This window comes from Chondrus crispus, genomic scaffold, assembly GCF_000350225.1.
Source record: "Chondrus crispus Stackhouse genomic scaffold, scaffold_415, whole genome shotgun sequence".
NCBI lineage: Eukaryota > Rhodophyta > Florideophyceae > Gigartinales > Gigartinaceae > Chondrus > Chondrus crispus.
The window spans coordinates 1-24,502 of record NW_005179311.1 but is presented as its reverse complement, the minus strand read 5'-3'; the positions used below and the strand labels follow the sequence as shown (position 1 = coordinate 24,502).

The 24,502-nt window shown below is 53.8% G+C and overlaps 9 protein-coding genes; 5 read left to right on the top strand and 4 right to left on the bottom strand.

The window, feature by feature from the left end:
* Positions 1-9,039: 9,039 nt before the first annotated feature.
* On the bottom strand, positions 9,040-10,531 carry CHC_T00009512001 (Cyclin-dependent kinase D-3 CDKD-3). The gene is made up of 4 exons (XM_005718582.1): positions 10,465-10,531; positions 10,180-10,259; positions 10,000-10,080; positions 9,040-9,900 (listed from the first exon to the last, which is right to left on the bottom strand). The coding sequence occupies exons 1-4, from the start codon at positions 10,529-10,531 to the stop codon at positions 9,040-9,042; spliced, it is 1,089 nt and encodes a 362-aa protein (XP_005718639.1).
* Positions 10,532-11,120: 589 nt separating this feature from the next.
* CHC_T00001210001 (hypothetical protein) lies at positions 11,121-13,229 on the top strand. The gene has a single exon (XM_005718581.1). The coding sequence runs from the start codon at positions 11,121-11,123 to the stop codon at positions 13,227-13,229; it is 2,109 nt and encodes a 702-aa protein (XP_005718638.1).
* Positions 13,230-13,253: 24 nt separating this feature from the next.
* On the bottom strand, positions 13,254-13,553 carry CHC_T00001209001 (hypothetical protein). The gene has a single exon (XM_005718580.1). The coding sequence runs from the start codon at positions 13,551-13,553 to the stop codon at positions 13,254-13,256; it is 300 nt and encodes a 99-aa protein (XP_005718637.1).
* Positions 13,554-15,201: 1,648 nt separating this feature from the next.
* Positions 15,202-16,256, top strand: CHC_T00001208001 (hypothetical protein). XM_005718579.1 is given in 3 exon segments: positions 15,202-15,450; positions 15,539-15,643; positions 15,644-16,256. The coding sequence occupies 2 exon segments, from the start codon at positions 15,202-15,204 to the stop codon at positions 15,641-15,643; spliced, it is 354 nt and encodes a 117-aa protein (XP_005718636.1). The 3' UTR covers positions 15,644-16,256.
* A 5-nt stretch (positions 16,257-16,261) lies between these two features.
* On the top strand, positions 16,262-16,681 carry CHC_T00001207001 (hypothetical protein). The gene has a single exon (XM_005718578.1). It carries the CDS (start codon positions 16,262-16,264, stop codon positions 16,679-16,681), a length of 420 nt encoding a protein of 139 aa, XP_005718635.1.
* A 598-nt stretch (positions 16,682-17,279) lies between these two features.
* CHC_T00001206001 (hypothetical protein) lies at positions 17,280-17,826 on the top strand. XM_005718577.1 is given in 3 exon segments: positions 17,280-17,348; positions 17,349-17,432; positions 17,551-17,826. 2 exon segments carry the CDS (start codon positions 17,349-17,351, stop codon positions 17,824-17,826), a joined length of 360 nt encoding a protein of 119 aa, XP_005718634.1. The 5' UTR covers positions 17,280-17,348.
* A 17-nt stretch (positions 17,827-17,843) lies between these two features.
* Positions 17,844-19,004, bottom strand: CHC_T00001205001 (hypothetical protein). Its single transcript, XM_005718576.1, has one exon. The coding sequence runs from the start codon at positions 19,002-19,004 to the stop codon at positions 17,844-17,846; it is 1,161 nt and encodes a 386-aa protein (XP_005718633.1).
* Positions 19,005-19,498: 494 nt separating this feature from the next.
* On the top strand, positions 19,499-20,610 carry CHC_T00010322001 (60S ribosomal protein L9). XM_005718575.1 is given in 4 exon segments: positions 19,499-19,669; positions 19,670-19,715; positions 19,880-20,400; positions 20,401-20,610. 2 exon segments carry the CDS (start codon positions 19,670-19,672, stop codon positions 20,398-20,400), a joined length of 567 nt encoding a protein of 188 aa, XP_005718632.1. The 5' UTR covers positions 19,499-19,669; the 3' UTR covers positions 20,401-20,610.
* Positions 20,611-22,548: 1,938 nt separating this feature from the next.
* Positions 22,549-24,499, bottom strand: CHC_T00008268001 (glucose-6-phosphate isomerase; the record flags this gene model as incomplete). XM_005718574.1 is given in 2 exon segments in its annotated part: positions 22,549-22,747; positions 22,748-24,499. A coding segment is annotated over 1 exon segment (1,752 nt), but the record flags the coding sequence as incomplete, so codon positions are not given.
* Positions 24,500-24,502: the final 3 nt, after the last annotated feature.

Below are 24,502 nucleotides of genomic sequence, written 5' to 3'. Positions count from 1 at the left end.
CGCGAGAGCAGAGGCGCTGAAGGTGTGCAATTGTACATCTCGGAGTGAGGATTTGTGTATCCTCCGTGCCTGTTGAGGGGATGAAAAGGCGCAGTGGCGATAGGCAGGCGGAGATATTTGTTCTGGCGGCACGATGGGCGGCTGGGCCGGGCGGTGGCGGGGCTGTGCAACCAGCGGCCCGCAGCTTGCAGAGCAGGCGGTGGGCATGCTCCCTTGGACACGGCGCGCCCGGAGGCGCGCCGTGTCCACGCTGTACACGTTGCAAACGGATCCCGGAGCCGGTTTGGGAATGGCGGGACGCGTCGGCACCGGTGGGGCGGGAGAGGCGCCACTGGTGCCAATAATGAAACGGATGGACGGTACGTATGAAGGGCCGTTTACTGTGGACTGTAGTACTGCACTGTTCCGTATCTTACACTCCGCTCCGCGAGCCGTTCACAGCTGCGGAGGCGATGGCGCGCCACGTACGACGCACGGCGCATGCCTTCTATACACGTCTTCAGCCTGGATTGACAGCCTGTGAGCAGAAGGGTAGCCCAGAGCAACATTCTATATTATTGTGCACCCTGAAGTTGCATCTCTCCTTACATCGCTGCGTGTCTGCGCATCGCCCCCGCGTCTTCGATGCGCCTCCCTCCCCCTCCATGGAAACTCTTCCCCCCCCGCTGCTTGCGGCGCGCGAAGTGCTCACTCCATTGGTGCAACTGGTGCTAGCCGTCGTCGCGCTTCTCCTCACGGCGCTGCTGGTGCTGTTCGAGTCGCGCCTACGCCCCACTCCCCCGCGCCTGCTCTCCTCCGTCGTCCCCCCTCCTCCGCCGCCTCTCAAGCGCCGCGCCCGCGCCCTGCTGGCCGTGCTGCGCTTGCTGCTCGCTGTGACAGTTGCCGCCTCGCTCTTGCTCACCACGCTCCCTGCCATCCGCCTCATCTCCGGGCCGCCGCTCGCGGAGCTGGCCGATGACCCGGTCAACCGCTGGGCGCACGCCCTCGTCTCGCGCGCTGTGCTGGTGCGCGCCGCCGCGACGGAGGATGCATTGCTGCCCACGCGCGTAGGGGTGGGGAAACGCGCAGCCGCCGCTGATCGGGAGAGCGCGCCCAAGCTGCTGTGGGCGCTGCTGCTGTTGCTGGTCGTCGCCGTCGCCCTGGCGGGAACCGTCGCCGCCGCCGTGCCGCACCGCCTGCCGGCGAAAAACGCCGTCGCCGTCATCATGTTCGTCCAGGCCCTGGTGTGGCTCGTCGCCGCCGTGCCGGCCACGCTGGTCAGACCGACAAGGCTTCCGCTAGACGGAGCCCCCTTGCTAAGACACTGGATGGATAGGGAGTACATTCGCGAGCCGAGAGATATTAACGAGACTAGGTTTCTCGCCAACTGGTTCGCCGCCGTGCCTGGCGAAGATGGGACTGAGGCGAGAGTCGTTCCGCTGGCCGATGTCCGCGGGATGGAAGACGCGTTTTGTAAGGAGTTCATAGACTTGGCCCCCAAGACTGCGAGTGAGGTCGTCGTCGAGGCCTCAGACGATGCCACCACCACCCCGCCCTCCACCACAACTGTCTCCCCGACAACGACCGCGGAGCAGGTGCAGGGGGATGACACCGACGCTGAGCAGGTCCCGCCATCTACCGCCGCCCCGTCTACAACCGTCCCGTCAGGCACGACTGGCGTGCGCCCGACGCAGAGACGCATCCACGCTCCTGTTGCCGTACGTCAGCAGGAAGCGGATGACGACGAGGACAACGACGAGGACAACGACGAGGACAACGACGAGGGCAACGACGGGGGGGATATCGCCGCGCAGGTGCCCAGCCCGGATTCGATTGAGATCGAGTCGCTGTCCGCCGAGCGCTTCGCGGAGGTCATATTGGTGTATTTGGTCGGCAAGCCGATCGGCCGCGACCAATACCGCATTTTGTCGTACACGGCTCTTGGAGCGATGGCGGGTGCCCCGGTCGTGGTGGGCCAGTTTTGCAACATCTGGCTGCTGTACCCACTTGTTGCCGTGTGGGCCGCTGTGTCGTTTGTCATCGGGCTGCTGGCGACGTCGTCCGTGCTTCGCGTCCTCACGTCGCCACGGGAAGGGAAGCAAGTGTTCTCAATGTGCGGCCGTTATTACTCCGTGCTCGTAGGAGATAGCACGACGAGGCTCATCGGGAGACTAGACGCGGCATTTTTCGCAGTCGTGCTCTTGGTGGGCCTACTGCAAGGGTTTCGATGGAGGCGCCTGGCGGATCGATGGGTGGTCGCAAAAGCCCCAAAGGAGGCTACGACGGTTAGCGCAGAAGAAAATTACACCGAGAGTGGCGCACTTAAGTGGTGAAGGACATCAGGGCCAGGTCGCATCCTGCGTAGGCAATGCTCCAGGGAGGTATTGAATGTTTCTTCACATGGAGTAATATGGCATGTTGTGAAAAGCGTCGAGTGGCAGCAAAGTTTGTATGTACCATAGTGCAAATATTCGCGCCCTGAGGTGTGACGGTTAGTATTATTGTCTGAATGCGTATTGTAGCAAGTAACTTGACTGTAAACACGATAAGCAAGCCGTGGAGTCAGCTCACTATGGTACAGTTTGATTCTATATTGTCTTCTACAACACATTTCCTTCCCATGCAAAAACGCATTCCGAGATGAAATATGATTTTCTTGCTCTCCCGTTTCTTCTTTATTTACACTTCTTCTGCACTAACGAACGAGTCTGACCCACTCCCCGAATTCGAGCTAATCGGTGAGGACCCCGTCCCGTTTCCGTTTCCATTCGCAAGGTCATACTTGGCCCTTAACATTCTGTAGTCTGCCGTCGTATTCACGGAGATCTCATTAAAATACGGACACTCAAAGGTTTTGATAACGTACCCATGTTCCAACACCTTCATCTGCTCGACATCTTCCTCAATCTGATGCTCTGTATCTTCGAGCGCATTGTATTCCTCAATGCGATTTCTGTTATAAACGTATAATCCAGTGCATGAGAAGTACTTTGTGCTTGCACTCACCTCCCCGCCCTTGTTCCACGGTACTACGTTCCTCGTGAACAACATTGCATTGTTCCTTTTGTTCACGATGATTTTCACACAGCTCGTCTGCTGAAGGTACTCCAAGTCCTCAATCTGCTGGTGCAACGTGCTGAAGAAGATGTCCTTGCTCTCCGTATTCGCATCAGCGTGCGCTTCGATATGCTTCGATATGACATAGTCCACGTTGCGCGGGTCGACAAAGGGCTCGTCCCCCTGAATATTCACGATGATACGAAATTGTTCCGGAATGTGCTCCAAGTTTTTCCCGATGCGTTCTGTGCCGTTACGCGTCTTCACCCTTTTGAGGATTATTTCCGCACGGTCGCCAAATTTCACCCCGCTGAGAAAGTTCACGACATGCTCGTGGTCCGTAAGGATAAATACCTTTGATATTAGCTTGCATTCTAGCGCTTTTCGACATGTTCGTTCCAGCACCGATTGACCTCCGATGTTGAACAACAACTTTCCATGCAGGCGCGCGGATGCATACCGAGCCGGGATGCAAGCGCAGATATTTCTCGAAGTAATGTCGCTGAGCGACATTCGTACTGAACAAGAAGGAATGAGGAGCACTCTTGCCCAGATTCAGGAGGGACAAGAGAGACAAGTTTTGTTAGCTGCTTTGGAGAAGCTGCTAACAAAACGTTAGGGTCAGCAGGAAGGGGGATGGCGGTACAATGGTCCCGTCTATTCAGAGAACTAAAAGTACTGCGGTTAGCAGTGAGTATAGTTGAAAGTATGAGACTCCTGCGAATTCACCTGGCACATCAAGGTAAGGATGACCCCGGAAATTCTCACCGGCGTTGAAACTGTTGATACCCCGAACTTACTACTATAGAAAGAAAACACTGGGCCGCGCCAAAGGAGAATGGAATTCCCACTGTAAAGACATACATAAAGGGGGATAGCAAGTGAGGCCGTGTAGACCCAGAGACTGTATCGGATTCCGTAATAATACGGCCTCATTTCAGAGGAGAATTAATTTCACATCCTTGCGAAAAGTTTTCTGCCGTTTCAAGTGACTAGTCATCTCGTTGGGCCAACACAGTGGAGATAGTCAAGTCATGAATAGTGCTAGGTTTTGTCTTTTCATGCCAAAGTGCATATTCGACGCATTGTGTTTGGTGTGTCTGTACCAGTAGACATCTTCTGTGTCCATTGAATGCGCTAAGCCAATATAGATTTCCCCCGAATTGTATTAAAATACATCCGAACGCTGTCGGCGGGTTGCGATTCAATCAAGTTGGTCTTGATACCGCGTGGATCTGATTTCAAGCATTTGGAGAAGCACTATATGGACTCGTTTCAAGTTCGGCGACCGTAAGCCAGACGACCACTGGACGGCTCTATGCCAATCTCAGTTGGGAGAAGTTCAGTCGCATTACGATTTACCTCTCGAGGTAGCAGCCAATTCACAAATGCGTAGTTATGATAACTCCCATGTGCCAGTGACGTGGTGAAGGGTTAACAGGCCAATAGGATCTCGTTTTTAAAAACGCTTCGTGGATCGCGGTGGATCGCATTACGGCAGCTAGCTATTGACTAGATTCTTTTCTCTTCGTCAAATTCGTGTTCTAAAATTCATCACAGTTAGGGAAATCGGCAGGCGAATGCTGAAACTGCCGAAGTGTCATACTGTCCATTGTAATCCATGACGTTCTTGCAATACTATACTAGGGCTCTAGAGTTGGGTTATCCATGTCTTTACGACATATCAAGAACCATTGACTCGTTACTCTACCATTATTATTGCTGCGTCTACGTTTCTACTCTGTTTCCATTGTACTCTCGCTTCTCCATTGCTGATTCGAAAGTTGCAAAATAATAATTTAAGAATTCATGGTCGCCATAAGCAGTTACGATAGGCGTCTTGAAAGTGAAGAAAGTCAGCCTCGCAGTAGAATCATACCAACTCTAGCATTCTTTTTTCTTAGGACTGTCTATGAAACGATATCATGTCAACCTGAAATTGTCAAAGACGTAGGCCAGGCCGAGAGCGAATTTGACCTCGCCGAGCAATGGGGACAGCTCCTATTCCGCTGCAAAGGGTTCGGTGCACATTCGAGATAAAATACTGCTGCCCATCGAGGGAGTATGCCACCATCTTGAGCCTTGCGGACAGTGCGACGGGACTTTACGCCAGACCCCATCGTCCAGATGCAATCTTTCGCTCTAAAGATTTGTGCTTATCCAATCGTATCAACTGGAAGAAGTCATTGGGGCTACTTTTTCGTCCTACACGAATTACATCAATACAATTGCTTTCGTAAGGAGTACAAAAGAAAATTTAAATGTGTTCAATGTGACTTTGTCTATCCCTGTTTATTAGGGCAGGTTAGACCACAAGCCTGACTTCTCAGATTTGAGTATTTAAGGTCGCCTCACTGCCTCTATTTGATTTTGTTTGATGTGAAGAAACGGTCCTCATTTGCCATTGATTTGGAGCTGGTGATATACTCAACCCAGGGAAATGGCCACTTCGAATAGTTTCGTTTCTTTGATGATGCACAAGCGACAGACTCTCGGTTTTCGCAGTATGCTTCATTCGAAAAAAGGCTTCCCATGGCTATTTCTGATATCAACCTAGACATGCGCTGTTCGGAGAATCTAAAAATTGAAGAGTTTTGATTTCCAATAGCGCTATTCAAACCTCCAAGAGGACTCTTGCGCTCTGGGAAGACAGGAAGCTGCAGGAGAAGTCTTTTTTCTGCTTCTACTCGGGCCTTTTTGTACCATTTCCCTCTTTCTTCAACACACGCACTCTCTCTTATCAGTAGATCGCTCAGATTTCGCATCGGGACGCCTTTTCGGGGGCGTCCTCGACGGATTTTTTTCAAGAAACTGCATAAATCTCGACTCCAATAGTGAATGAGGTGAATGGGAGGTTCCATGCCATGAAGGAGTCCCCACTTGCAATGAAGTTTCTTCATAGGGCCGCTAAAACGGAAACCTTTGTGTATAGCAACATCCTGTTTCGGGGTACGTTCCAGATCGACAAATCGAGGCTGCAAGATCATTTTTCGGAGAGCCAGCTTCTTGCTGTTGTTCTCCCGAGTCTTACATGTGTTAGGGAAAGACTCATGAATCGTCTCACCCTGTTTCAGCGGTTGAATTCTGCCATTGGTAAGCGCCGTTTTCCATCGAACACACAACACGGGAGTCATCTCGTGAGATTTGAGTACATCGTGAAGAAAGGCATGATGTAGCTTTCTATCTTCTGAGTGGTCAAAGAATGAAGAAGAGGATGTTTCGAAGAACTCATCGCTGTCAATCAAGGCCACCCATTTCGATGACATGCCAAACTTTTGAACGCAATGTCGATACATTCTCATCTGTACGTAGTTTTCAGGATCCTCTTCATCGCTTGGAGCTTGTCTCCCGTGCTCAAGATATGTGACAATCCCATTGAAAGCTTGAAACAAAATCTTTAGACGTTGCACTTCTGATGGGTCGCTATCATCTCCATAAATGAAGAAGTGATCTACTCCGGCAAGATAATTTCTCACCAGAAACTCTCCAAGAATATCGCTTGACTCGCGTACGATGACACATGCCGAAAGGTAATGTCGAAACTCGAAGTCAGCTACAAGGTTTGAAGACCGCGATGATTTCAGATTTGAAACGATTGATGGTCGCTTCAAAGCAGGTATAGTCAGGTTAATTGCAAGAGAACTCAAAACAAGATATAGCCCCAAGTATCGGAGAGATACAGAGCCGCATTTTCTGGTCGCGCGGTTTAAATTCCATACACGCATTCGCCACCACATGCAGGACATGGAGCGACAAAGTCGGCTGCCTCATTCCGACCGAATGCCGACCTAGGGATGTGTGACTGCTCCTGATCACTGCGTATGACGAGTTGCTGAGCGAAAGCTATTGTCTCCACTGTAGCGCAGCAAGTGCTTTTAGTTCTTCACAATAATGGGCATGAAAACGGGTCATTGATGTTTAAGTGCACTGAGTAGCTTTTGCTCCAGATTAGAGCAGTCGTATGTAGAGAAGAAGTTTAAATTCATATGCGGGCCCGTAAATATTTAAATGTCCTTGACAGGTTTATGTCCCGCGAATTGTGACATGGCGGTTCATTCATCCATGTCTTCCTTCGTAGTTAAAGGAATCCTACCAGAAGTTAGCTGCACTGGATGGACTACTATACCACATCTCCAGTTATATGAAAGGGGCATATATAGTCTCATTCGTGAGTTCCTCGATGCAATCAGCTAGAGGCACGGAGGATTAATGGAAGTCAAATATGTCCGACTTCTTTCCCGGTCTCCCTAATCCGAATCCCTTAGGGCCCAAAACTGCAGCCCAAAAATCTTTTCCATACTTCCTGGCTACAAGAACAGTACCTGACTCGTCGGAAGGACGTAATGAGGAAATAGAGGCAGAAAGATGTCGAGATGTTGAATCATTCAACAAAGCGGTTGCTGGGGTCTTGGATTGTCGCCTATTTTGTTTGCAATCCGGTCGCACCGGGGCCGATGCGGAAAAAAAGACCACGCAAATAGATTATTTTCCGCCGTCTCATACAATTTCAAAAGCTTTAACCATGTTTTCCTACTAGTGAGAAGTACCAGAGGATGGTATGGCCACGAAGTAATTACTCCGTAGAGCCCTTGTTCTTTTTGACATTCTTTGACACGTTCTTAGACTTTGACCATATCCTACAAAGATGCCAGCCCCGGTTATTTCTCTCCACTATTCCATAATAGAGTGATAATGAGCTTTGTTTCGCGCATGCCCTTGGTACCAAACACGATATTCAACCCTAAGTTTTCTACAAAGCGATGGGAGGCAACTTGAATACTCATTGGGTTCAATTTTCGAGGCACTGACCATCTCCAAGGTGCAATGCAACCCTCATTTGCAGTAGTTATGTTCTTTGGAGGTGATCAATATTCCGTTTTGGCCAAGGACAGTGCGTCTGGTCGGCATATTTCATTGATTTGTGAAGCGTTGAATCTGCATGCATACAGACTATCTATAGGAAGCGTTGAGGTTGCGCTGTAGACATGATGAGCTTACAGGTCAATACTAAGACGACAAATTGCTCAATCACAATCAAGCTGCAATTTGTGGGGTGCACTTGTTAATCTCTGACGGACAACGGTATCTACAAACGCTTGCACATGTCTCTAGGAAGAAGAATTGTTTTCGAAGAAAATACTAATGTTTACGGCATGAATGAAGGACTCGAGCAAATGGATACACAGCCGGTGAGCAGAGCGGAACTGGACTTTAGCCATAGAATTTTAATCGCCTACGACAGGGGTTGGCAAAAACAATTCCTTTTCATGAGAAGTGGTGAGAAGTGGTACCAAAGGCATTCTCTTCTTTACACTTTAACAATCCCTACATCCATGAGCGGGAAAACTTGTGGAGGCAAGAATGGATATATGGGACGTATTGGCCGCAAAGTTAATGGTATGCGGTCATGGTATTGTACTGTCGTTCCATTCGCCTTGACACTGCAAAGGTTGACTCACGAACTGATGGCGTCATGTTTTCTCCCGACTAAGAAAAGGATTCGAGGAAATCGATCACCTTCATTTGCTTTTTCGCAAGTTAAGTATCTCTAGCCATTTTGTCGGAGTTTCGTCGAAGGCACGAAAAACATGAGTTCTTCACGATTGAAGACTACCCGAGTCACACCGTCTATGGAGCATCATTATTCAACAAGCGCTACGTGGCGCCAACTGCAGACATATACAGTATACTTCGGTTCATATCAAGTTGTTTTAAGCGTTCATCTGTTCTGAAACACAAAAAAAAAAAAAAAAATTGTTGCAGGAAAGTATTTGAGACACATCTGACTGACTGATGGGCCTGATCCAGATCAATTTTATAGCCGACTGGATTTATGCCAGACAGTTGTTCTGTATTTTTGTTTATGAAGACTGCATAGAAGTGGCATTACTTGTCTATAAGGGAAAGCCGCGCTTCAACAATTACGGGCGGTGTCTGTGGCGTACAGCTTCAGACTTGTATAATAAATTGCACTTCGTACCAACGTAAGAGGGCTGACACCCCCTACGAGAAATCAAGCCGTCGTCCTCCCAAAGCGCGAGCAGTTTCACTCACGACTGGTTTTGAGCCCTGCTCGCCTTCGCGACTGTCATCCATGGAATCCTCTCCATTCCCATTGGCGGTTCCCTGGTCTTTCACTGTGCTTCCGCTTTTAATCTTAGCAAGCAAAGTAGCTGCGTCGCATGCTGCCGGGTACTCGAGTGAAAAGTAGGGATGCTTCAACGCTTCTTTTGCAGATATTCGCTTAAGTGGATCGAGGTACATCATTTTGTCCAGGAGATGCAAAGATTCTGGTGATGAAGCCGTAAACAGTATTCTATGGTCCGGCTCCGGTGTTGGTGTGAATTCAACGTAGGCCGGTAGAGCGTCATGGTTTGGCCAGTCCTCCTTGCTCGGGGTACCTCGCGCCTGAAAGATTTTGGCTAACTGGTCAATGTCCGAATCCCCAGGCAAATACGGCATTCGGAGCATCAGCTCGGCAAAAATGCACCCAACAGACCACATATCGACCGCCGGACCGTAAGTACGTGCTGCATAGAGTAGCTCCGGCGGTCTATACCACCTCGTGATAACTTGATGAGTGAGGCGGGACTTCGGGGATGCGTGAAGGCGTGCGAGACCGAAATCAGCAATCTTGAGTTGACCGTCTGCACCGACCAGGATGTTGCTGGGCTTGAGATCTCGATGGAGGATCCATTTCTCGTGGCAGGCGTCAATCCCGTGCAGGATCATCTTCATACAACATTTCACTTCTGCTGGAGTTAGGGCAATAGAGCGATCACGAATGACAAGTTCTAAATCCGTGACGCAAAACTCGATTACCATGTTCACATTGTTAGTGCCCGCGAACACATCCACAAGGCCCTGTTTTATGACCAAGGAAGGATGTCAACGTCAGGTTGGGAGTTACGACCGAAGGGACAAGTTGGGTACAATGCAGCATTAGCAAGTGTGTGAACGTACAATGACATTGGGATGCTTCAACTCCTGTAAAAGCTTAATCTCTCTCAACGCTGTCACAGAAATGCCATCCTTGTAGTGTCCCTGAAAATTACCAAATGCGTGTGATTGTTAGCAATTGTGCTTCGGCAGCGCGTGCGACGGATGTTCATGGGGGCTAATGCCGTACGTAAAAGACCTTACCATCCTAATCTTCTTAATGGCGACAATGCTGTTAATATCATCTCTTTTCCTCGTTCGGTCGCGTGCCTTCGAAACAATACCTATGGAATTCGGTAGGACAAAACAAAACAAGTTAGACTGTGGAAGTTGGTTGCCTCCCGCTTGTCAGAGCCTCTCCGGAGCGCGTACAGGCTCAAAACGCACCAAACTAAAAATGGGGGTTTCAAAAGGAGAATGGTTGGGAGAGAAGTGTTAGCATCCTTGAAGTATGCGGACATTCTATCTTTCATATGCAAGCTCGGTAACCTACAGTTCCTTCTCCGAGCACTTTGATCTTCCTATAGCGGGCTTCGCCCTGAAGAGGAACCCCCATTGCTGACTTTGGTTTTCGTTTGACGGGAAGAAGGTTCAGCCGTGCCTTTAATGGGTGAGATAGCTCAGGTATACAGCTGCAAGCTGCGTTTCACTGATAGTATGGTCTTCAAGAGGTTTCGCCGTGCAAAACTGATGAATAAGAGGTGAGCTGCGACGGAGAATGGTCGAATAACGAAGAATGGGGTTCTGTACGATAAGTTTTCTTTCTCACAATACAGATATCCTTGGGCTACAAGAGACAGGGTAGAGACAGAAAGCAATCGGCAACGGGCGTGAGCAGTCTTTCCTTGCTATCCCCTCGTCTGTCTTGGTGAGACCCATTCCTCAGAAGTTCAGCACATTGCTAAAGGATTCGCAAAATTTTACACCAAATTGTACTGTTTTCAAGGTAGCCGGTAGACACGTGTTCAATGCAAAAGAGCCACATTGTTACCGTGCTGTACTGATCCCATGCTGTCGGCGGCGGCGTAGCATACACTGACCAGACCGTGTTTCCTACTGAGCACAAACGTTGTGTGTGTCGCCGTCGCCTCTCGACCACACTCTGCAAGACGTGAAACAAGCGGCAATTCTTCTTTTTTCGCCAGATGGGTTCTCGCCGAGCGAAGCGTGCCCACGGCCGCGTCCAAGCCTTCGTGGGGAAGCGCGTCCACGGGCAGGCAGGCGGCGTGACGAAGACTGCCCGTCGTCTAAATGCGCGCGCCCAACGCAAAGCGGCCATAGCCGCGACCGCGCGTGGCATTCGAGAATCTGCCGCCTCGCACGCGCCGGTACTAGTGGGCTTGGTGGCCGTCTCGAACGCGACGGACGACGAGCTCGCCACCCTGTGCTCTGTCATGCAAGCCACGGAGCGCGATAAGCATAGCCGAAAGTTTGAGACGCAGGTTGTGCGAAGGGAGGGCGCCACGGATAGGGAAGTTCTCATCTCGGCACTGGATATGGCGAAAGTGGCCGACATCGTCCTGTTCGTGTTTTCGGGAGCGGAGGATAGGCTCGACAACTTAGGCATTGATTTGGTGACTGCTTTGAGGGAGCAAGGGCTTCCCACGGTGTTTGCAGTGGCGATTGGTAAAGGGGCGGATGATCCCACGTTGAGGAAGCAGCGAGGGAGAGAGCTGGCGGCGGAGAGTGTTGGACAAGATCATGCGCTTCGTCCAATTTGTATCGAGTGCGGAGAGGGTGAGGCGGCGGAAAAGGGAAATAAGCTCGCGCTACGCAGGATTTTCGCAAAGACACCTAGGAACGTCAACTGGCGCTCGAGATATGGGTACATGCGTGTGGAAAGTGTTACGGCAGAACCAGGGGCTGAAGGTAACGAGGGGATACTAGTATTGTGCGGCTGGACGAGGGGACGCGGGTTTTCGGCGAACGAGCTAGTCCACATTACAGGTTTTGGGTCGTTTGTGGCGTCGAAGATAGTTGACGTCGCTTCGTCAAAGGAGCTGTCCGTACGGGTTGAGGGGGAGGCGGAACCCGTCGAGAGCGAAGCGGAGGTCAATGAAATGATGGGTGAGCAAACATGGCCGCCTGAGGTGGAAGATGTCAAGGAGGAGGACCCTGTTGATGAACTACTGGCCAAGTATGAGGAAGGGATCGATGATGACGATGATGCTGGTACGGCTGGTGCGGACGACAATATGTCTGGTGGTCATGATGCTGAGGACGATGCCATGGCAGATGACGATATGGACATTGACGAGGAGGAAGTCAAGAGGGTGAGAGAAGCAGCGAAAACCAACACTTTATTTCCCGACGAAGTTGATACGCCCATCAATCAAGCAGCTCGTATCAGGTTTGCCCGATACCGCGGACTCAAATCCTTCCGCACGGGAGAGTGGGATCCGAAGGAGCAGCTTCCTCCACAGTATGCCTCCCTGTTCCAGTTTCGCAATTTGGCCTCCACTCGAAAGAGCGTTCTCTCGAGAGCGAAGAAAGATGCAGAGGACGCGGCCTGCAATGAAGCCGTTAACATGGCCGGACCTGGGCGGAAAGTGTATATATATGTGCAAAACGTACCCGCCGAAACTATTCATGTGCTTTCATCCGTTCTACAAGGAGGGAAGCGAGCAATTATTGCATCCGGCATGCTGCGTCATGAAAACAGGAAAAGTGTCGTACACTTTGGAGTACGACGTGTGGATGTAGAGGATGCCGGTGATATCAAGGCGAAGACACACCTAGAGATGCACTGTGGTTTTGTCCGTTTTGATGGTAGACCGATGTTTTCAGAACACAATGCCAACTCAGACAAGCACAAGATGGAAAGGTACTTGAAACACGGGCGACACACAGTCGTGACATTTTACGGACCAGCGACATATGCTCCGGCACCTGGGTTGCTTTTCCATCCTGGTGGGTCTCTCATCGCTACGGGGACTGCACTTGGGGCGGATCCAGATAGAATCATACTGAAGCGGATCATTTTGACAGGGTATCCATTTAAGACACAAAAGCGACGGACAGTGGCGAAATTCATGTTCTTCAACCCCGAGGACGTGCGGTGGTTCAAACCTGTAGAGCTGTGGACCAAAATGGGACGGACGGGACACATTCTCGAGCCGCTAGGTACGCATGGGCACATGAAATGCATTTTTGACAATGTCATTCTCCATCACGACACGGTTTGTATGACTTTATACAAGCGAGTGTATCCGAAAGTTGTGCCTGCAGAGCAAAAATGCAAGTACATTTTGTAGACAGGTGTTCTTGAGCAAATCGCATCAAGTGTAAATTTTAAAAGATGCCTCCGTGACTTGATAGCGCTGTGCTTTTAACGAGGGTTGCCACCGACCAGCGTTCTTTGCTACTCTGAGCATTCCGTCAATGTCATTCGCAGCGCCGGTCTGCAAGTCGTGCATGTCGCAAACGGAATCCGAAATATCGGCCAAATCAGCGATGTCTTCATCAATGCCACAGCCCATCGGGCACGCAGAAATGACGGATAAGTTTGTGCCTGGTGCGATCAAGCTCCTCACGAAAGCGGACGGGTCCACTCCAAACACGGCCTTCAAAGAGTACATACACTCAATAACAACCAACTGCAGTGACTGTTCCCGAGCCATATCGCGGATCTTTTCTACGAGCCGCCTCTGAAAATCGAGCTTCCCGGAAGCGAACGCCGGGTCTTGCATCGTGTAAGGGTCGAGCGCGACACACGTCGCCGTCGCCGCGGCTGCAGCGCGCGACAGCACCGGGTGGATGTGTCTGTCATCGGGGTGCGCGTATCTGGAGCGCGATCGGGTGGACAGGAAGAGTGGAGTTTGAGTGGCGCTGGTGGTTCGCTTATTGGTCAGCGTCTTCACTATGTTGAGCAGCAGCGGGATGGCATCGCAGGCGTCCGTTGCATCGCGGACGAGCGTGAGGTGGCCGCCGCGTTGCAAGGCTTGCCCGTCGACGAGGAAGGAGAGCGGGGCTGCTTTCGCGCTCATGTGAAGCTTGGAGCGGGCGTTGGCGTTTGGCGCCCCGGGCTAGGTGGGAGAGTGTTAGGATGTTGGGACCCCCCTATTTTCCTTGCGCCGATAGAAGTGCTTGAGTCGCTTGCTCCGCTATAGAGGGAGAGAAGACGGGGATCAGAAGCTGCTGTAATTCATTCAAACGGATCAAGACCAGCCTGTACTGTAGCACTTGTGTGTCATGAGACTCTATCCTACCGTTGTCCTCATATGCGATCACTTTTCGAGTTATTATTTCTCTAGACTGGCGCTTTCTCGACAAGAGGGAGAACGATAACCTCGCCACCTTACTTGACGTGTGCCTTATGGAATATAAAAGAGATTAATGAGAACTACATGTCCTTCTCTTTCGTTTCTAGAAATGTCTGGAAAAGAACTAGATTAGAGCTAAGTCGCGAGTAAAATAAAATAACTCCGAAACCAAAAACCCAAGTTTAAAAGAGCAACTGGGTACTTAATCTGCATTGTATTCTGAATTTTTTTTCATGCAGTCAAAATTGCTACCCCAGTGCCCTGCAAGGTGTTATTGCCGAGGACAATGACGTTCAGTAAATGTTGCCCAAATCGACATTCCAAGTTCGCAATTTGATGTATATGTTTTTGTTAAAAATGGCTGTTCTCAGATGGGGAGTGGCCCTGGTCGGATAGACACTTGCGGGTACAGTGTCTTTTCATGATCAAGATATTTCGCAAACGGTCTTGTTTATAACTCTTTAATACTTCGTATGTGTCATGGTTTTACTCATCGAGAGGGACGCAAGAGGCTGTCGATGCGATAGCGGAGGAAGCTGTGGGGTAAGGACTGTGACTAGGGGGGCGCCGGATTCGGGGTTGGCCGGTGAAGGTGAAAGGCAGCGCGGGGAGGTCTGCCTATTTGTCGGTTTGCCCTCACTGTCGCCTTAGACCGGGCTGGCTAAAAGCGAAAATGTTTATGGTTTCGCAGATCTTATCCGCGTACTTGATTCCTATTGGTCAATTTTAGATTTTTCAAAAAAACATGCAATACGTCGTTTACATTGAGTGCGAGCCGCACCATTGTATCTCTGCGGCTTCTGTAGCTCAGTTGGTTAGAGCGCTAGCTTCACATGCTAGAGGTCTCGAGTTCGACCCTCGACAGAAGTAAGAAAATTTTGCTGCAGAAATTCTCTACGTGTGCACGTAACTTTTGGTACCTTCGTAGTTTCTGCAGCAGAGTTGCTGCGGCAGAGAGTAATTTATGGGGGGAGGCGTGCATTGGCCCGCTCCACTGCCGCCTCCGCAACGCTCACAACGCTCATCACCGGTAAAGGCCACCCCACCTCACGGAAATTTGCGGCCCCGCCTCTGCCAGCCACCATCGCTCTATTGCCCGCGCAAATCAAGCCGCGCCCGCTTCTCTCACACCGTTCCCCACATCCCGTACTTCCGCCGTCCAACTTTCCATCATGGATTTGCGAAAGCTCATTGCAGATTTTTTGACAAAGATGTACGTGACCCCGGTCGCTCCCCCGCTGCAACATCTACACCCGCCTCGCTCAATCTGACTCAATCTTTATATCCTCCCATCATCACAGCGAGCACGCCCTGCACACACCGTACGACTTCACACGCGCCCAAAAGAACTACAAGGACATCATCAATGCCCTCCACGCAATCGAGGCCAGTACGGAGGAGCGTGACATGCTCAACGTCAGCGACAAGGACTTTGTCACCCGCGCGTCCAAGACTGACACCCAAACCCGTGGTGTCACTCTCGAAGAACTCCACCAACGAGCAGTTTGGCACAAATCAAATGTGGACGCCGAGTTTCAGAAGATTGACACGGCTGCCTCTATCGCGAAAGCTCAGTATAACACATCCAACTGAACCCCGCCTGTGTTGCAACGCCGTTTATGTATGAGACGACTGAAACTACGTCTTGATACAGATCAATTGCCATCCTAGCAGGCCGCTTATTCACCTCATGCTGCATACGGAGCACTTTACTTGTTTGGCCCCGCGCACGCCTTCCCACTCCAATTAATCCGCGCTTCACTCGCAGTGCGAGAGCATACGAAGTGAATCAACAGTTTCTCAAAAGCGTTGGGCACCGCCTCACCGCTTTCGCTTACCTCGATATTGACTGAGGTCAGGTCCCCTCGTGGAACCATGGCACCCAGTCAATCTGGCACTTAGATGTGCTGCTTGCGTTGCCGGATATGCGCGATGCGCTTCCAAGCTTCTTCAAGCAGATCCACATCTTGCTGCGAGTTGAGCGGTCGAATTGGTAAATTCTGCTCATTGCGCTCCGGATACCGATGCTCAAACTTAGGCGGGGGCCTCGCCCATCGCGGCAGTGGCAAGCCCTTCTGCGCCCACTTCTCCGGCTTGAGCAGCGCCCTCAACCCGAGTTTGTTATACCAAGCCAGCGTGATCTTCCCCCCCGCCGCGAGCACCTGCGACGCGGCCTCCGGTTCACATTCCGTTACCTGCACATCGATCTTCTCCTGAAAGTGCCCCCCTCTCACCAGCACCACGCCGTCCTTAATCCTGCCCACGCACCCCGTTTTCCACAGGTCGCGGATCGTGATCGTCTTCCCCGTCTCGATGCGTCCGATGTCAATGTAGTGCTGAATTCGCCCCAGCGTCACCAGCGCCAGCTTCCTCTCGAACGGGTCGAAGTACCGCCTCTTCGGCAGCCGCTTCTGCAATGGCGTCTGCCCGCCCTCAAACCCTAGCCGCACCGAGTTTCTCGCGCGCTGTCCCTTCTGTCCGCGCCCGGAAGTCTTCCCGCACCCCGAGCCGCGCCCGCGGCCCACCCGCACCTCCTTCTTCTTCGCACCGTCGTTGTCCCGGATGTTGTCCAGCCGAAGCTTGTCCTTGAAGTGTATCTGCGGGGCGTTTAAGTATGCGATCCGCGGCGCGCGCACTGAAGGCGGAGCCGCCGACGTCTCGGTCGCCGCCGTCTCGGTCGCCGCCGTCGAGAGCTGGCGCAGACCCAGCCGGGATGCCGCGCCGTAACTCCGCCAGCCCCGAGCAAAGAGGGATATCATGCCGGTGAGGCGCAGGGAGGAGACTTGTCCCGGGCTCGTGTGGTGTCCCGCTTACGGTTTCGCGTCTACCGTAGAAGGTGACGACGCGCAGATCGATGCCCGGTGCAGAAACTGCGCCGCATGTCCCAGTACACGAGTAAACTTTACTGTATGAACAAATGTTGTGTACAGTACTCGGATTCAATAAAAATGGACGTTTTGGAAAATTGCCTCTCGCCATCTCTTTTTGTAGTCTGCCTGTCCGATCAAACAGAATTCGTTTGTTACTCGCTGATCTGCCCCATCCCTGCCAATGTATCCCTGACTGAAAGCGACAAGCTCATCGGTCGCCGCAGAACAGCTTCAGTCAAGCATGCCTCCCAGAATATGGATGCCAAACTTCCCCTTGCGACTCAAGTTGAAAGCGCCGCCGCAAGCGCACGTCAAAATGCCTCAGGTACGCCTCCTAGCAGCGAAAACCGTACTTCGCGCCTCACCTCTCCACCACGTATCCATCTAACGCAACCGCAACTCCCGACGTCCGCCCTCCCGCTTCCCTTACCCTCAACACAAAGCCGGGGACTGAAGGCACGTTCAAGACGAAGGAGCTCGTCTTCGAAACCGTCCCCCAAATGACCAAGCTCGAGATCAAGCAATTCCTGCGAGCAGCGTACGGCATCGACGTCAACAATGTGCACTCCCTCGTCGTCATGGGCAAGCGCAAAAACGAACACACGCGCATGCCGGTGCAAGAGAAGGACTTTAAAAGGTTTTACGTCAAGCTAAAGTCCGACGTTGAGCTGCCCAACGTCCCAAAACCGCTCGACAAAGTCAACCAAGCCACCCCCTAACCAAGCGCAGCAGTACCCTACTCAGCCTCCTTCTTTGTGAGATCGCGCAGCGCGCTGGCCACGTCCTTGAACCGATAAACAAAGCCGTTCTCCTGCATCCTCGTCGACACCACGCGCTGCCCTTTCAAGATCAGCTCGGCCGCTTCGTTCCCAAGCAGCGCGCGCACTGCTTGCTTCGGCACGGGCAGCCAGCTCGGCCGGCCCAGTGCCTTGCCCAGCTCTGTACAAAACTCGCCCAGCGTCACCGGCGCTGGCGCCGTCGCGTTGTACACCCCGCGCCACCTGTCGTCCACGCTTGCGTGCAAGATTAGCCTCACCACGTCGTCAATGTGCACCCACGAGAACCACTGCGCGCCAGACCCGGGCGGTCCGCCGAGAAAGTAGCGAAACGCCATGCTCATCTTGTCCAGCGCGCCGCCGTCCCTCGCCAGCACGACACCCATGCGCAGCACTACCGTACGCGAGGCGGGGCCGTTCTCCAGCGCGGCCAGCTCCCACGCGTGTGCCAGGCGGGCGAGAAAGTCGCCGCCCTGCTTGTTGCGCTCGTCAAACGTGTCCGTCTCGCTCGTGCCGTAGTAGCCGACGGCCGACGCGTTGATGAGCACGGCGCGCGCGGCGGGGTCGGCCAGGGCGGCGGCGATGGCGCGGGTGCCGCACACGCGCGAGTCCCACAGCGCGCGCTTGCGGGCCGGGGTCCACCGGCCATCCTCCACCGGCTCGCCGGCCAGGTTGATGACGACGTCCGCGGCGCGCAGCGCGCGCGCCGCGGACGCGGACAGCGTCCCCTCCGCAGCGTCGTAGCGCGTGACGGACACGGGCGGCAGCGAGCGGTCGACGAAGAGAGACCGGGCCGCCGGCGGGTCGCGCGCAAACACGTGGACGGACGCGCGCGAGCACCGCAGACTCCAGACCAGGCGGCGCCCGATCAGCCCCGTCGCGCCAGTGATGACGACCGTCTGCGTCGAGAGCGAGCGCAGCGTGTGCACGTCGGAGGGGGAGAGCGGCAGCGTGGACGCCGTGGAGGTGATTAGATAGGCGTGGCGGCGGCAGAGCGGGGCGCGCGGGCGCCCGCGGCGGAGCGGGTGCGCGAGGGGCGTGTGCGGGAGGGGCGTGTGCGGGAGGACGAAGGAGAGCGGGACGAAGGAGAGCGGGACGAAGGAGAGCGGAGAGGGCGGCATCGCTGGTTTTGTTTGCGCCGCGGAGATGTGGGTTGAGGAGGGTCTAGCGGTGGCGAGGAAGGTGGGGTTTCATGGGGCGGGTTGTTAATGTGGAGGAGGAGTTGCGGTCGATGGCGAGAGACTGGACGGCGAGAGACTGGACGGATGCACACCTTCCCTCTCAAGGCAGATGATGCAGACAGGGAAGAAGCGATAGCGAAGGTGGCGCAGTGGAGATGAAGGGAATGCGAGCGGTGTAGAAAAGTTCCCAAAGTTTTACCAGGGCAGTTAACTGCCTCTCATACCTGACCCCCCTAATCCTTAAATCTTACAGCAAGCGGGGTGTAAAGCGGTGAGAAAGATACTGTATTGTGGGATCATAAGTGACACGTGGGGCACTGAACCAGCTCCAGTAACCCTAGCTCCAGTGATCCGATTCGGCATCAGCTCTGACGAAATGGGGCGAATCCCGTCGGCGTCGCCATGCCCGCGCCCATGCGCGTCCCATTGGCGCAATGCGCTCGCCCGCGGCGCCCTCCTTGCCGCGTGTAGCATCGCAAACCCGCTCGCCGTGTCTTGACCTCTCGCACCCCCCCCCCAACGCCCCCTTCCCCGCAGCCTTCGCTCAGCGGCCCCGCTTCTTCTCCGACGCCGACAGCGATCATCCCCGCCGCCGCACCCCCGACATGAAGTCCGTCCTTTCGACAGAGTATATCGATGTCCCGGAAGGAGGTACGTCGCCGCACTTGCCCCCCCTTCCCCCCGCCCCGCGCCGCCTCTTTGCACTTGGAATCATCGTACGTACGAAAAGAAACACCTCTAACCATTCCTGTCTGCCCGTTGTAATCGCCCCGCGTGATGTCACGATTATCCTCAACTAATTGCGTCGTTTCCAGTGGAGGTGACTCTCAAAGCCCGCAAGGTAACCGTCACGGGCCCGCGCGGCACCCTAGAGCGCACGGTCAAGCCGTGCATGGACGTGAGGCGCGTGGAAGATGGCAAGATCCGCGTGGATGTGTGGCACGGCTCACGCAAAGAAACGGCCAAGATCAACACCATTTGCTCCATGATTGAAAACATGATCACCGGCACCACCGTCGGCTTCCGATACAAGCTCCGCTTTGTGTATGCCCATTTCCCCATTAACGTCACGTGCGCCGACGACAAGAAGTCATGCGAGATCCGCAACTTTCTCGGCGAGAAGCGCATCCGTCGCGTCAAAATGGATGGCGATGTCGTGTGCTATCGCTCTACTGACATCAAGGACGAACTCGTCGTCGAGGGCTCCGATATTGAGCTCGTGTCGCAGTGCGCTGCGATGGTCCATCACGTCTGTTTGGTGAAGAGGAAGGATATCAGAAAGTTTCTCGATGGCATCTACGTCTCGGATAAGGGCCATATCGTGCAAGCGGAATAGGGGGCCGTTCGTGTGTTCCGCGCCGGCGCCACTCTATCTCGGGCGGCTTGTTATTTGGACGCCTGCTGATGATGACTAGATCAATGCGCTGTAGCGCCATTCTGCGCTGCCCACGAATATTGATCTACTGTCCCGCTTTCATTGATAAACACTCGAGCAAAGCAAGCATTTTGTGTAATCTTATTACATGAGCGCCGCGTTAATGTGCTGATAATTTTCTCCTTTCCCTCTTTGGCCGGGCGTTTTTTGGCAGGTACTCTATCCAGCCGTGTGCTGCTTTGTAGCATCTGCGATGGTGAAAGCGGTTTGTAGTTGCAGCGTCAATTCCCGGTCGCTGAATACTGTTGCGAAAATCGTGAAAGGGCACACATGCATTTGCTAGTAAGAAAAGATCGGATCACCGCTGTGTGGCATCCCTAAGCAATTACCACGGGGCACACACATCCTCGAGTATAGCAGGGGGCTGCGCGCAGCGAGAGGGAGGTCATAAACTGTACCGTACCCTCGTTGACAATGCGTTCCTGTTTACAGTAAGACTGCAGTAGAAAAAACGTCCCCACCAACAGCCGAGCTCAGTGTTGTCCTTCTCACAGGAACCGGACAGCTTTGTAATCCGTTATGACATTCCTTTGTGGCTGTTGTTCCGATTCCTGTAGTCAATACTTTCTCGTCGCTCTCTTGTTATTTTCACCGCAGTCACATATTATACTGTGCAAACTGCCGTAGAGATGATCGCTCAGGACGAGGTAGTGCACCGCAGGACTTGTGCCGAGGACCGTGAGAATGCCGTCTTTTCAACTGGCGTGTATTAAAAGATCTCCACAATTCCCCGTCAGTCTAGGCCGCTTGGCTGAAGTCATACTCGCATACTAGTGACTCCTTGCAGTAGTGCCCTTGGAAACGTTTGCTTGCACCCCGTTGTATCCGCTATTCTGCCTGTTCCACACGTTCTACACAGGTTTGAGGTGGATGATAGGCCGCTTGGCTGAAAGTCATCCTCGCATACTAGAGTGACTCCTTGCAGTAGTGACCAAACCCATTTCTTTATTAAAACACGAGTCTATCGATCGAATTCAAAAGGCTTATTTAGAGACGCCTCGTTGTCCTAAATTCGAAGCCCTATCGATCGGTAGTCAAATCCCCGAGCCGATTGCAAGCCGACCTCCTCATCTCGACCTCTCGGTATACATCTCTTCCCCGACTCTAAAACCCCGGAAAGTTATGTGCAGTGCATCGTGCGCCTCTCAACTCACAAACGGGCTAGGCAGGAAAGCAGCAAGGAATCCCGTCCTATTCCGGTCGGCAGTAGGGCCCGCAGATTTTTTATTCCCCTCTCGCTGTGGTCAAGAAACGTCCCGTTGAGATATTTCCCAGATATGCCCCAACCAATCACGCCCGCCCTGCCTCGCCCTGGCGGCGCTTTGCCCTCAAGATTCTTCATCCCCTCCCTGTTCCCTCCCCGCCTTGCACGACCGCCTTCTTCCGCACCGCACCGCCGCGCACGCCGCCATGGCCTTCATGCACGCCGTCGCCTGCACGCACGTCCGCGCGGGGTCTCCGCGCTCCGAGCGCCGGCCGCGGCGCCGCCTTCCTGCGGCTGGCGCTGTCGGCCGCGGCGTGCGCGCTGCTGCCGCGCGGCGCCGCGCGCGCGGGGCAGCCCGTCGTCGGCAGAGAGCGCGAGTGGGGCCCGCACGAGCTGTGCTCCTGCTGCGGCGGCTCGGGGCGGCAGACGTGCGACATGTGCGCCGGCACGGCCGTGCTGACCCTCGATGACAGCGTCGTGCACAGCGAGCACGAGTGCCCGAACTGCATGGGCAAGGGCGACGTGCGCTGCCCGGCCTGCATTGGACTGGGGCTCGCGGATATCAAGGGCATTTTGAGGGACGGTACGTATGCAGATGCTTTGTGGCGAGGGCGAGGAACGGCGGGAGTGATACTGAACCATTTTTGCGCGTTTTCGATGCGCTGTGAATTTTCGGCGGTAGGGGCGAAAGACGGGACGTTGCGCATGTTGAGGAATGGGAGCTACGAGATTTTGGACTGCTCCGCCTTTCCGGCGTGCGATCTTCACGGCGGTCCCAAGGTCAATCAGATGTAGACATGGGGTTGCGGGGCGAAAGTGGGTTGGCGAAGCGGACAGGGGGTTCGTAGTTCTTGACGCTAGAGGGTTCATACTTTTTATATTTTTATAGCAAACTAGTACCGTAGAACGTGTGAAATCGTTTTTGATGCGTCTCAACACGCCGCGGTTGGCGTGCAGGGTCGTGGGGGTTTATCGTCGTGCGACCAAAACTGTAACATAGAATACACATTTCATGCGATGCGCCGGTTGACGGTCATCCCTTCCTTACTCGTCGCTCATAATCTCATCAAACGTGCATCCGACGGATCCATGGATGTACCGCTCCACGAGGCGCCGTGAGGACGCGTTGAAACCCTCCACTTTCTTATCGTGATACCTACTCTGATTGAGCTGCTTGCGAACCTTGGTTGCTAGCACTTTACCCAGCTCGACGCCCCACTGGTCAAAGCTGTTGATATCCCAGATGAATCCCTGCACGGCCGTGCGGTGCTCGAAGATCGACAGCAACTGCCCGCACGTGTACGAGTTGAGCACGGGCATCAGCAGCGAGAGCGACGGGCGGTTGCCGGTGAACGTAACGTGCGGAATCAAAGCCTCGTCGCGGCCCTCCGCGCGGCACTCCTCGGCCGTCTTGCCGCTCGCCAAAGCGTCCGGTTGCGCGAAGAAGTTAGACATGAGCTCGTCGTGGTTGCTGACCGGCTCACCGTCCTGGCACGAGGGCGTCTGCGACTCGACAAAGCCGATGAAGGTGCACGGCACGACCTGCCCCATATGCAGCAGCTGGAAGAAGCTGTGCTGGCCGAGCGTGCCAGGCTCGCCAAAGTCGACCTCACCGACCTCGAAGTCGAGATCGACGCCGTGGCGCGAGACGTGCTTGCCGTTGCTCTCCATGTCGACCTGCTGGATGTGGGCCGGGAACTTGTTGAGGGCCTCCGTGTACGGGTGCATGGCGCGCGACTTGTAGCCCATGAAGCTCATGTTCCACACGCCGAGCAGGCCCATGAGGACGGGGATGTTCCTTCTCAATGGCATGTTGACGAGATGCTTGTCGATGCTCCTGGCACCTCGCAAAAACTTTTCAAAAACCTCGTGGCCGTACATCAAGCTCAGTGGCACGGCGCCCACAGCCGAGCAGACAGAGTACCGGCCGCCAACCCAGTCCCAGAAGGGGAAGACGTTTTTGGTGTCAATGCCAAACTCTTTCGTCTTCTCAAGGTTTGTCGAGCATGCAATCATATGTTGATTGACGACGGCCGGATCGTTGCCCATGGCGTCCCACAACCAACTGCGCATGGTCTTGGCATTGACAAGGGTCTCGCGGGTGGTGAAGGTCTTGCTGACGATGATGATCATGGTCTCCTCCGGGTCCAGTCCATCACAGGCCCTCCTAACATCGACGGGGTCTACGTTGGCGAGAAATTGGAGGGTGTACCCAGCCTTGGGCCCCGCGGCCGCAGCCTCGGCATCGGTCTTGAGCGCTTCATACACAAAGTCCGGTCCTAAGTAACTGCCACCAATACCAACGGCGATAAAGTTCTTGATCCTCTTCCCCGTGGCGCCCAAAAACTGGCCCTTCCTCACCTGGTCCGAAAACTTGTTAATCCTGCCCAGCACCTCATGGACCTTATCGACGACATTTTCGCCATCCAGCATGACCTGTTCGCCCTTCCTAGCCCTGAGGGCGGTGTGCAAGACGGCCCTTCCCTCGGTGGTATTAATCTTGTCCCCGGAGACCATCTGGTGGATCCTGTCCTTCAAGCCGATGGCGTCGGCCAGTTTGAGCAGCAGGTCGATGGTCTCCTTGGTGACGCGCTGGCGCGAGTAGTCAAGGATGATGCCGTCGTACTCGGTGGCCAGGGCGAGCACGCGGTCGTCGTCCTGCATGAGGTCGCGCAGGTGCGTGGCGTCGATGACGGCCTCCTTGTGGCGGCGCAGGGCGTCCCATTCCGGGCGCGCCGACACGAGCGGCGGCGCGGCGGCCTTGTGCTTGCGCGGGTCGGGCCCCGGCACGGGCGGCGT

Coding starts and splice junctions, on each gene's coding strand:
- CHC_T00009512001 (XM_005718582.1), bottom strand. CDS start 10,531: ATGGGGGTTCCTCTTCAGGGCGAAGCCCGCTATAGGAAGATCAAAGTG. Junction 10,081..10,179: donor CCATTAAGAAGATTAGGATG/GTAAGGTCTTTT, acceptor GGTAATTTTCAG/GGACACTACAAGGATGGCAT. Junction 9,901..9,999: donor TGAAGCATCCCAATGTCATT/GTACGTTCACAC, acceptor GTCATAAAACAG/GGCCTTGTGGATGTGTTCGC.
- CHC_T00001210001 (XM_005718581.1), top strand. CDS start 11,121: ATGGGTTCTCGCCGAGCGAAGCGTGCCCACGGCCGCGTCCAAGCCTTC.
- CHC_T00001209001 (XM_005718580.1), bottom strand. CDS start 13,553: ATGTACTCTTTGAAGGCCGTGTTTGGAGTGGACCCGTCCGCTTTCGTG.
- CHC_T00001208001 (XM_005718579.1), top strand. CDS start 15,202: ATGGGGGGAGGCGTGCATTGGCCCGCTCCACTGCCGCCTCCGCAACGC. Junction 15,451..15,538: donor GCAGATTTTTTGACAAAGAT/GTACGTGACCCC, acceptor CCATCATCACAG/CGAGCACGCCCTGCACACAC.
- CHC_T00001207001 (XM_005718578.1), top strand. CDS start 16,262: ATGCTCAAACTTAGGCGGGGGCCTCGCCCATCGCGGCAGTGGCAAGCC.
- CHC_T00001206001 (XM_005718577.1), top strand. CDS start 17,349: ATGCCTCCCAGAATATGGATGCCAAACTTCCCCTTGCGACTCAAGTTG. Junction 17,433..17,550: donor CGCACGTCAAAATGCCTCAG/GTACGCCTCCTA, acceptor CTCAACACAAAG/CCGGGGACTGAAGGCACGTT.
- CHC_T00001205001 (XM_005718576.1), bottom strand. CDS start 19,004: ATGCCGCCCTCTCCGCTCTCCTTCGTCCCGCTCTCCTTCGTCCCGCTC.
- CHC_T00010322001 (XM_005718575.1), top strand. CDS start 19,670: ATGAAGTCCGTCCTTTCGACAGAGTATATCGATGTCCCGGAAGGAG. Junction 19,716..19,879: donor TATCGATGTCCCGGAAGGAG/GTACGTCGCCGC, acceptor CGTCGTTTCCAG/TGGAGGTGACTCTCAAAGCC.